Source organism: Habropoda laboriosa, unplaced genomic scaffold, assembly GCF_001263275.1.
Source record: "Habropoda laboriosa isolate 0110345459 unplaced genomic scaffold, ASM126327v1 scaffold1268, whole genome shotgun sequence".
In the NCBI taxonomy this organism is placed as follows: Eukaryota; Metazoa; Arthropoda; class Insecta; order Hymenoptera; family Apidae; genus Habropoda; species Habropoda laboriosa.
The window spans coordinates 1-12,656 of record NW_017101338.1 but is presented as its reverse complement, the minus strand read 5'-3'; the positions used below and the strand labels follow the sequence as shown (position 1 = coordinate 12,656).

The 12,656-nt window shown below is 33.7% G+C and overlaps 1 protein-coding gene across 1 annotated transcript in view; it reads left to right on the top strand.

Moving 5' to 3' along the window:
- Positions 1-425, top strand: part of LOC108578102 (probable serine/threonine-protein kinase kinX) — a gene marked incomplete at its 3' end in the record, with an annotated part of 3,400 nt that extends 2,975 nt beyond the window's left edge. The window contains 1 exon segment of the mRNA XM_017941361.1: positions 1-425. This exon segment is cut by the window's left edge and continues 9 nt beyond it. Coding sequence (XP_017796850.1) covers positions 1-425 — 425 coding nt within the window.
- Positions 426-12,656: the final 12,231 nt, after the last annotated feature.

Here is a 12,656-nt window from a genome sequence, read left to right as displayed (position 1 = left end):
GAGATTCCAAAACTGTTGACCTCGAGACCGGAGCTGAGACTGCCAGAAGCGCTGACCAGGCCGGAGCTCCTGAGAGATCCAGATTTGTTAGTGATATCCTTGGCTCACCTTCAGCATGTGCTGGATCACGGCGAGGGCCCAGTCTCCAGGTCACGACACTTGCATCCGAGAATCAACAGCGACACTCACAAAGGATCCGGTCACGCTAGTAATGCAAAAAACGCGTTGCATGCGACGCCGAAACTCAGCTGCAAACCAATCGGCACACTAATGCCAGCTCCAATCGATCTCTCGAGTAGCCGAAGAACCAGTCCTTATCCGCCCTTACTCAGGGTACGGAGCGGATTACTTAAACAGGAACCGGAAGTTAGTTCTACGGCCAGTTCGCCTGATGACTCACAATTGTGGCATCCTCTATTTGGCAGGTAATTCTTTTTTATTTCCTTTCTTCTTTTCTTTCCCTTACACGCTAATTTTTCGATGTAAATGTAGAACGTCCTTGAACTGGTGTTATGACCGGAAATGTGGCGATTTGGTATAAAAAAGTAAATTGAAAATGTAGAATAACGTTTACAGGAAAATTCATCGAGTACGTGTACTATGTAAGGAGCTATTTTTTACAATTTTCACGTTAATGAATAATAATTCTTAAATACTTGAACACTTTTGCTTCGTCATTCGTATTTCATTTTTCAATACGATTAATGAGAAATAAGCAGCTCAAGTAGTTGTCGTAACGGTAAATTTAAGCATAGGTGAGATTATGCACAAATGTGCACGATCAATTTTTGATAATATCTTATTGATTTATCTGAAGAAGAAAATTTATGTAAAAAAAAATGTTACTCCGACAGTTCGATTATTTTTTTGTCCAACATCTCATTCGACGTTACACTACTAGTTCGATAACACTCTTTATGTAGTTTTGCTAGTCTTTGAAAATGAATGGGATAGAAATTGAAATTAGTGAATCAGGTAATGTCAAATATTTAACTGTTCGATGAAAATTTCACTTGCTACGATAATTACGAATGTTTCATATTGAACATTCTCAGAAGTATTATAAGTAATTTATCGAGGTAGTAAAAACAATAATTTTAGCTGTGCGATGAGTTGTTCATCAGTGCAAGAACAGAATAATACCTCGGTTAGGTAATTATGGGTGGCCCTGTTTCGCAGTCACCTATCTTGGCAGTATTGTATTTCGTAGCAGAAAAACGCATTACCGTGAAGCGATATTTATTTTAATCCGTGACCTGAGCAACGAAACGGTACCCTGACACTTTTATTTCGTTAAATGCTCTAACCTAGAATTCCCTACGATAGTGTACGCTTCTTCATCGATTCCTATGTGAAATGCGATCGAATTGAAACTTTTTAATCGAGGCGTGCATACATTTTATAAAATATGCAGATATATGTAGGTGACAATTTCAATGGGCCAAAGTGTAGGGACATGGACATTATCATACGTGCTTGCGAGCAAACTGTTCTTACGTTGACTGCTGAAATTAATGTAGAAAAGGAACGTTCGAAAGGGTAAGAAATGTTGCTAAAAGCATATAATATTGAAAGTCCGCGAATTAACTTTGCACTCGATTTTTCAATTTGCAACTAGATGCAAAATTAACTTACAGATACTGTGTTGTCAGTTAGATAAAGAGAGTTGCGTTCCTATTCAGCGTATACGATACACTTTTGTTGGTGAAAAGTAGTTTTCAAAATTATTTAGGTCGTTTAGCATCAAGACACGTTTAATTGAATGAAAACTTTGTTTACTGGCACAAATAATTAGGTTTAATCTAAACTTGACATGAATTAATCGCTACTAATTAAGTTATACTTATTAAATTTACTTAACACGTACAACGAGTTTCAGTGCGTGTAGCATCCGAGGAATGTGCTGTGATAATCAATCTTAAGCTTCGGCATCTTGCAATCCGGGTATTCTTTAGTCGACGGTAGACCTTAGTAAAGTAAAAGAATTCCTTGTATATTATGCAGGGCGTAATGAATTGATAATTAGAGCATCGATAATTTTTTCGACATCGAGAGTTAGAAATTGGACAACAAATCACCAGATTATAACGTAAAAAGCTATCTGTGCCGGTGATTATGAAAATGGTGTAAGTCACTTATTTTTCATTTTGCGTTTGGGCGTATTGAAGAATATTTTTCCATTATGGAAGAAAATGTTTCGCAAAATACATGCTCTTCCAATATGAAACTTATCTGTCGTGGTAAAATTTTACGAGTAACTTGTACGAAAATGTGCTTTTTAAACCCTTGAATGACTTACACTATTTTAAAATTAATAGTACATCCTAATTAGAACTTACCGTAACAAAAAATAATGAATTTTAATGTTGCAATTGTAATTTTTTTCAATTAATTTCTATTAATATTCCGCTTCGACGACAAAATTTTCTGTTTCTGATATTGTGGTGAATTGGTGGAATGTCAGATAGTAAATCCATTATCTCTTTATATTTTTCCTTTGTTATACAAAGCTGTGTAATTATTTCCTTTCTCGCAAGTTGCTTATTAAGAACAAATGACTTGCGTCGCTATTGAAATGAACGTGAAACAGTCATCGCTTGTTCCACGACTGTTTTGCAAAAATTCTGTTATAACGTTGAAGCATCTTGCTCACGCTACTTTCGTCGTTCGATCCAAGAGGCAGTTTACGTCCCCCATTTCATACCTACCCCTTCAGGAATAATTTAATTTCGATCTGTCTACTCGTAGTAGAATATCGTGGTCTATCAATGAAATTTTCATTCGTATGAATAGATGGAAAGATGTATTAGTGATACTTTATTCGTACAAAACGGAAAAAATGGTGTCGGAGTATTTCGTAGGCCCACCAGTGCAAACATGTTACAGCATGATCATTTGCATTTTAATACCAGCTCGACCATAGCGACTGTATCTGGCAGACTCTACTCTCGATCTGTCAGTTCGGTTAGAACGAGACGATCGACATACGTGCATGGCCATCGTTAAATATTTAAATGAGATCAAACGTGGTAAACTGTCGTGCAACCTCCTACATCAGGCTAGGAGAGCACGATCGATATGCATCATCTTGCTGACAATTAACTAGCTCGAACGAAGTTTCACGAATCTCTTGGATTATTGCTTTAAACGCTATTTTTTTATATCGCGATTACTTTGCTGATGTTTAGTAGCAGAGAAAACGCTATTACGCAATTTGGACAAAGTGGTACTTTGCTTTAACTTCATCTATTATTTTCGTTTCGAAGAAAATTCTATAGCAACGACATAATGGTCTTCCAAAAAAAAAAAAAAAAATAGGAGAAATTTGTGGATCGAAAAGGCGCTAACGTTTCTTTTTTTTAATCAAATTTATAGTTATGTTGAAAGTACTAAATTATAAAATTTGAAACGTGAGAAGGCCTAATACTTGAAACATTGAAGAAAGTTGATAAATAAAAATGTGAATATTAAAGCGTTACAGTCTACTTTTCTCGCAAAAGTTGTATTTATAAGTGTGTTAAAATCAATTCAGACTGTATAAAAGGAGCAAAAAGAAAATTTGTTAAATAGTAGTGGAATAATCGAATTGTAAATTTATTTATACGGAACATTTCTTACTTATCGCAAAAAGTGGCAACTACCGTTTTCAAATCTTCAAAATATTTTTCCAAATAATTCGCAAAAGTTATGTTCACTTTAACGTTATCCATGTATAAAATTCTTAGACGTTGCAGCATCCGCTTATAAGTCGTAAATTTTTAATTTCCAAAAAAGCAATTAAAAGCAGAGAAAGATTTGATCGGTAGATGGTAACTCTACGCTTATCTATCGCGGGTAAACGAAATTTATAACAATATAAAATTGTAAGTGCACCAATCAAAAGTGTGACGATGGGAAATCGAGCGGCTGCATTAAACACGCTGCCAAGAAAAGTAATTTTTCGCTCGGCACATTTCTACACGAATTTTTAATACAATTTACAGGCTTCAGGTTGGAATGTCAGAATAATTGGTGAAGGGGAGTCATTCGATCGCGTAGATTAGATCGTTTGTTCCAAGACGAAGAATCTGAATTCCTGAACTTTCTAGCAGTTAATCTTTACCAGAATATCAAGACCAAAGTAGATCGGAACACTCGGGCTACCATAATTTACACGTTGCTGAAAATCTGCCATATTAATTTTCACCGAGTAAGATTTAGAATTTAGAGTGTCTGGAGTGGAGTATTCGTTAGCGGACTTTGAGAAGGGAAAGAAAAGAGAGAAAAAAAAATGCTAAATCAGTAATAAGTCAATTTGGAATCATTCGATGGCAACGTTCTCACGAGGTGACCGAATTCTGCTGGCCAATCTTGTAATACATGCCTTCTAATTGGTCTGATCGAGACTTCTCTAATTAGGACTGCATGTTCCACGATCAGCAATTGGCACGATACGAAAGTAGGTCGAGTCTCCGTGTTTTGCCCTACGTTCCTTGACTGCGTTTTGCGACGAAACTGTTGCGCAAACAGATATTTCAAATTCATAGTCTTCGGTTCTGTTCCGAGGGATTGATAAAGATATTTGTGGCATACCCATCGTTTTCCGCTTGGCAAGAAAATAATATCGGGTTGGATTTTAGAATTTATACTTTCGATAGATTCCTCTTCTTTACAGAATATTCCGAGGATTGTGTTTTCTGATTTAAGATGAACATCTCTCAGTGAAATTAGCAAATTTCTTCTGAAGAATTAACACAGTGTATGAACTGCTAGAAAATGATAAGTACCATACATACAGAAAACATTTTGAACTGTGCTTTAATATAAAATGAAATCGAAACATTAGCATTTTATTTGAATATCTATCTTATTTTCAATATTTTAATGTTTAATACTCGATTCTTGAATATGGAAACACGAGAGAGATTGTAAGAGTGCAAGTTTATGTAAATGAAAGTATATAATTCTGAAGTGATCTAAACGTTGTTGTATCATTAATAGAAAATAATGAAATATTGAATAATGAAGTTAATAAGAGTAATCTTTAAATTTCTAAATTTTTCTTTATTCCTATAAAGAGAAATTATTTACCATTCAGTATAAGTTTTTATCTCCCTTCATTTCTTCATTGTCTTCATTACTTTTCAATAATATAACGTAGCTACTGAAATTTCCATCAGAGTCAGAACAGTAATAAGATTCATGGCTGTCAAAAATTTTTACTAATGTGTTATAAAAGAAATTATAATAGGATTTATAAAAGAAACGTACTACGGGTACCGTATAAGTTAAAGACATGTTTTCGAGGTATTATTCATTTATTAATTTCAATATAGTTGCTGCTTCGTGGAGAAAATCATAGGTATCGTTAAATGCATATTAAAATGTATATTAAAATTTTTCTTTTTTCTTTATTCAACTCTACATATTTACAATCTACTCCTTATCAAATAGGGTAATAAGTAAATGTGTTGGTAAGATTTGTCGTGAATAGCGACATTATCCAGCGATGATACTCTTGAGATATATTTAAATGACACAACTTATTGCATGAACAATTATCCAGCCAGTCCTATAATTATGAATGCTCTAATAACAATATATGGAACTACATACTTTTACACTCAAATACCACTGAAATGAAATGTTCACTGTTAAAAATTAGCAAACACAAGATTTTCTAAATTGAACCAATTTGCAGAAATTAAAATGAAAAAATTGAATAAAAGATTTTTGTAATTTTTCAAATTTCTAAGTATTTTATAAGATTCCAGAAATATTCCCTTAACAAAACTGTAAATATTATTTCAAGATATTTCAAAATGAATGGATAAAGCAATTGAAATATTTAAACAATGAATGAATATTCTACTCGAATATTCGAGTCAAACCAGGAGTTTATTCTTTTCAAGTAATTAAACGATTCTACTTTTCTAGAATCTTTCCAAGATATTTGCAATATTTGCATAAAATTTTATTCGTCGTAGAGAGTTTAAAAAAATTTTTCAATTTAGTCAATAATGAATACCCTGAATCTCCTTGTAATAACACTACTCGTACGTAACTCAAGTCCGAATCAATGGTACCTACTTGACCTTCTTAAAATTATTCATACAATCCAAACAAATAAAATTCGTTCAATAATTCAAACAATTAAGTTTAGTTCGCTTCATTTCTCCTGGATAGTGGAATAAAAAACTCTATTTCCAAGCAAAACCTAACGAAACGCGGGTTCGCGTTAGAAAGAAAAGGGGCACAAATCGATCCAATCGAAAATACGTTTGCATTTAACAACTGTCAGGTACGGCAGATAGCAGGTGGATATTTTACTGTATCATGCTAGCGACAGCGTCAGGAGGTGTAGAACAGTTTCGAACGCCCTTTTGCTCCGGCAGAGCACTTGTGTAAATAGCATTAGGATGCTACTCTCCGCGTTGTGCGATGAGCGGACGGCTTTAATGAGAGGGAGTGGTATTAAAGGAGGGTTCTCATGTGACGACACGAACGTTCATCGATCGTACCGACGGGAATTCGAAAGCCGCAGCCCGCCGAACGAGGGAGAGTGCAGGAAATTAAAATCAGAGCTCGTTTTAACGTTTTGTTGGAACTTAGTGTTCTTTTACATTCAGACATCAGAATGTACGTTTATCTTTCAATAGAACTGATTCTGGACAGTTGGATTCATATTTCCTCCGCGTTGTTCGAAACACACTGCCAATAAATCGATCGTTCTTTTTCTCCAGCCTAAATAGAGCGATAACAAATTACGGACATTCACTTTTCACGCGCCTCTTGCGCATTTGTTACTTGGCTTGTTTCTAGGTTAGTTTGGACTGGTTATTCTTTCACTTGTGTATATTCTTTTATAATTCGTATTGTTTGAAGTACATCTTTCTTGTTGCATTTTTGTTTAGCTGTTTTAATTACATAATTGACAATGAAAAATAATAGTTATTATTATTAGCTTTGTGAGGCAAAAGTCTAGACAATTTTAGCTCTGAATATTGATTATAGTTTACACAACTGGATTATATTGCGAGCACACAGTGGAAGGTTATTATTTATAAGGCAAAATGGCCCATACGTTAAATTTTGTTCATTCTTATATTACATAGGTTAGCCCAGTGTTGTTAAACATTCTTGTTTGTTCAGTATGTATAAGTTTTAAACGTTATTGTTAAAAAAATATATATATATGTGTTTTAAACGTTATTGTTTGTTCAGTATATTCAGTGTATGTAAAAAATGAGAATTTTTAATTACTTGCATAAAAGGTACTGAATACTTGGAACAATAATTTAACAAATTAGTTTACAGATTTTAACGCTTAGCATAACTTACAATTTACAATCATAACTGAAAACAAAAGACTTTGTATAGGGTGTTCCACGTAACTCTGCCACCCTTAATTATTTTATTTGTAGAAATACAAAAAAATGCTTCGAAAGTTATTATACTTCAGGAGGGAAATTGACCTATTTTTTTGTTTACTGAAAGGTGAAATCGAAACGCATTCAACCATGTGTGTATAACAACATACCCTTGAAATGACCTTGAACTAAAAATTTTACGAGTTAACTGAAAAGTTAGCAGAATTGAGAGAGGACATTTCATAATTTAATACACGACATGTTTCTCGTGCAAAATGTGCAGAACATCTGTCATGTTGAAACCACATTTTTAGACGATCTTCGAAAAATTTTCAGTTCAAGGTCATTTCAAGGACATGTCGCGATGCATGGTCAAGTGTGTTTCGATATCACCTTTCTCACATTAGACAAAAAATAAGTCGTTTCATCATTGAGATCATCATTGAGATGACCTTCACGCCCATAGTCTAATTTCTCCCCTGAAATACAGTAACTTTCATCCGAAGCATTTTTTTCTATCTTTACAAGTAACAAAATAATGAAAGGTGGCAGAGTTAGGTGGGACACCCTGTGTACACATATACAGGGTGGACAACGTAACTTGATCACTTTAATTGTTTCCGTTACTACTGGACCAATATAAATTCCTTTGTTTGTTAAATACCTTGGTTTAGAGGGGCCTACAGGCTGATTGCGGTCCTATATGTTTTATAGGTCACATTTTTTCAAAGTTATCAAGGTCACCTTTAGTTTTTTAAATGAAACTCTATAATTTCTTTTCGCCTATTTTTTACCGGACAAAAAGACAAATACAGCAAACACCGCAACGTGCTTTTTTTGTCATTAGAACTAGAGAAATGGTGAAAAAATGTAACCAGACCGCTTGCATAACGTTAATAAACATTGACACGTCTCATATCCACTACTGATAGCTTTCGAAAACGTGTGAAGATAGCTGTAATCATGTATCATTATAGTAACGAGGAAAAAATTGTAATGCACTTAATTTACGGAGCTAAATAATGCTGTGGTGGTACAGCAGTTGTACACTGAACGGTTTCCGTATAAAAATTATCCATCTCGTCACATGTTTGAACTGTATACTGCAATACACTTCGGGAAACGGGACGTTTAAATCGACAGAAACGAAATCGTTCAAAAGTCAACATTTGTGGTTCAACTGAATGCGTTGTTCTAGCTGCAGCGATCAATGGTCCTCAAATCAGTTCCCGAGAAATTGCGAAGAATAGTGGTATATCGAAATTTAGCGGTTTGAATATTTTACATCCACCATTTTTCCTCTTTTAATGATAAAAACAGTCAAATTAATTATAGGATTCCATTAAAAAAAAAAAACTAATGGTGACCTTTATAACATTGGAAAAAAAATGACCTGCAAAACATATACTGCAATCAGCCTGTAGACTGCATTACCATATGTAGATATCACAATTATTACTTTGTATATTTTTCGCGTTATTTCTTTTAAAGTTGCAAAGGTGCCTCCCCGGGTACATTGTATTGCTCTAGCAAGAAGTTTCTACTCACCCCTAAACCAAAGTATTTTAATGAAAAAGGAATTTGCATTGGCGAAAATAATTAATAAATATATAACGAAAATAATTAAGGTGATCAAGTTACGTTGGTCCACCCTGTGTATACGAATATACAGGGTGTTCCACGCCACTGGAACAAGCTGTATCTTTAAAATGGTCAGAGATAGAAAAAACGCCATAGGACAAAATTGAATGGTGTCAAGTGGAGTATATTCTAGAATTAAGTTTATGCATTTTTGTGCATCAGAAAAGTGCAATTGTACTTTTTTTAAATGCATACACTAGTCAATGCAGTTTTTCACTCTCTATAAAGATATACTAAGGTACTTATGTCTTAGAACTATTAGTTCAAAAGTTATTGCATTTACTGTTATTGCTAACCCTGTATACAGTGTGTTCCACTTAAACGAAGCCACCTAAGTATCTCCTTCAGTTCTGATGCTACAAAAAATATTTTAGATGCAATTTGAATATTTTTGCCCCAAGGTCATTTCTTTCGGGATTTTCAAGGTCACCAAAATTTCTGTGCACATAAATACATATTTTTTTCTCGTGCATATTGTAGTAACGTTGAAATGCGTTCACAGATGTATTGAAGTAACCTTTGATTCTTAAAATTGCATACATATGTGTATAAATTGTAAACCAATTAATTAACTTATTATTCTAAAAATCAAATTATGTTTTCATAATTACGAGCTTTATTATAATTGTTACAAATTAAAAGTTATTAAACAGAGTAATTTAAACATGTATCACAATTATTACTTTCTACAATATATTTGTCGCGTTACTTCTTTTAATGTTGAAAAGGTATCCCTTCAATTATATATTGTATTGCTCTAACAAGATATTTCTACTTGCTATGATAAAAATGAGCTAGCAACGAAGTTTATTTTATTTAATTATCAATGGTAACAGATATGAAGTGTTAGGTTAGGTATCAAGTATAAAAGAATATAATTCACATGTCAAATATTATATCTAATTCATGGTATACCATTTGAAAAAAAAAAAAGCAACCTGAACTAAAATTGTTAGTTCGAAGCAAACTTCGATTCCTACACTTTCCACAAGTTATCGTAACAATACAATTCACTACTGTATCTAAATCATATATTCCAACACGAAATAATCCACGTTTTATATCTTTTCACAACAAAATTCGAAAGTAATCCAATGAAAAATCGTATCACAATGTCTATCAATGTTGTTTGAGAATCAAGAGGCTGGTTACGATTTACGATTGCGTCCAGTTGAATCGGTCGATGCTGACCGGCTCCGAAGGCTTACTTCGCCTACGTCCACGCCCACGTTTCTATCGCACAGGTGTGTGTGTGTGTGTGTGCGTGTTTATGCGAGAGCGCGCGTGTGTATGTGGAGAATAAGAATTACACTGTTTTATTACACGAAAGAAATTACACTTCAACGATTAAACAATGAGATACATTTTATCTTGAAAAACAAAATGCTAGTTTAATAAAAATTTAATATTTTGCGTGATAGGCGATTTGAGAGACACGAAAATATAAGCCACCGAATTTGTCGTAACATTATTTATGGTACTAACAAAAAAAAAAAAAAAAAAGAACAAAAAAATCTCAAAAAGGCCTCGAAGATTATCTACTATTCACAACGTGCCGCCATTCGAACAGAATAATTCCACCGAAGACTTAACCCTATAAAACAACAGACATATTCAGGGCCGCATTTACCGCAAGGCGCATTGGGCGCAAGCTGGGGCCACATTTTAAAACCTTTACTTCGCACAAATAACAATATAAAAAACAGACTAATTAGAGTTGCAATATAAACTACTTATTTTTAAATATTAAATTCGTAACATAAAAACAAGAGGCCGTTGAAAACGGAAACGCGAAATTTATTAGGGTTCGTTATTCATCAAGAGGTCGACATCGACGAGAATTTGTACAGGCCAAATGTCAAGTATCGTTCAGGAGGGTCCCAAATGTTGCGCCTAGGGCCTCCGAAAGTATAAACACGGCCCTGGACATATTTCACTATCTAGGGACAGGTCCAAACTCAACGATGAGTGCAGTCGCCACACGCGGTTTACTCGCGTTCCACATGCCAGCGACATTTCGCGGAAAGCATTCATATTTTGAATGAGTGGTCGGTATAGTGTTGTGGTTGCGAAAGTCGTTCGACTTGCGTGCAATGAAGTGCAAAGTTGGCGTCGTTGTATCATGGTAACGGGACGGTGTCGGAAGATAGTGGGGGATGGAGCCTAAGTCACGGAGCTTAGTTAGGTTAGAAATACATAAATACCTGGACCCAAAATTTAGTGAAAAAATTATACGTATCACCCTATATATATAATTATGTTTTATTATCGCTGAATAAGTTTTATATTAAATTTAAACTGTACGTTAAGTTTATATTCTAACTGGAATTACTTATTCGAAGAGATATGTTTATAAATAACATGCTATTTAAAATAATTGTGGCGTTATCTATTCAAATAACTATCGTTCAGGGACACCGGCAATACTTTGAAAGCTCTATTATGCGTGATCGTATCTTCAAGAGTCAGTTCGAATTAAACAAATATTTATCACTAACGTTTGACGTTAAAAATTTCGATACATTCTTAAAATCAATACAATTAGGTTAAGCCTAATATTGTTGTGAACATTTGCCTTACTGTCTTTATACAGGGTGTCCGAGATTCTTCCCGGCAAAATGCGGTGGTTTATTCTTTAGGTAAAAATTAGAAAGGAATGAACGTTTTGTTACAAGGTCATAAGTAGATACATATTATACGCGTGAAATAGGTAATAACGGATTTTCCATCGCAGTGTGCTGTTTATTTTCTCTGCGTAGTCACATAGCGTTTATTACCTGGTAACGATTCCGTGCCGTTGATAGTTAATATCATTGAAAGCAATTACTTAACATTGTTAATTCCTCGTATCAAAATTTCAAGCTTGATAGAGTATGGAATTTCAGTAATTGCGTTATTAATACTTTGCACTATTTCTTCACGCAAAGTCAGTTCTTTATTGCACCTATTTCATGCCTACAATACTTATTTACCTGTAACTTTGTAACAAAACGTTTATTGCAGAACTTCATACAACATTTTTTTCTTATTTGTATCTAAAGAATAAAACTTAGAACTTCTTTTTTACCTTTTTCTCGAATTATTAATAAGTATGCATTGATCAATTCTCTTAAATATAAAATAACGTCACGTATTTATTACGAAAATAAGCTATACAATAAAAATTGTACAAAATACGATTTAATATACGTATTTAATTGTAGAAATGTAACAAAATGTTTTCATATAAATAATGATACATGTTTCAACTATTATAATCTTGTACTCTTTTAATTATATTTGGTTGAGCAGAGGGTTCGTGCGGATTTCTGGTAGATGGTGTTTCAATAGATTAGAACAAATAAAACTCGGTGAAAGTTTATTCGTTACAATTACTAATTTCTTCTTAGGGTTATAGTATTTTAAAGATGGAAGAAAATAAAGTAAATTTCCGACACTTAATTTTCTCTTTTATCAAAAAGAAAAAAATACTACTAAAACAGTGAAGTATCTAATGTTTACGGAGAAGGTAGTCTGTCGGAAAAAATTGATCACAAATGATTTGCCAAATTTAGAGATGAAAATTTCGATCTTAATGAAAATTTTAAAGAACCTCTTTGACAAAATGGAATTTTCAAATTGCTGAGAAACAGGTAAAAGTTATAGAACAAAACGGTACGTATCTTA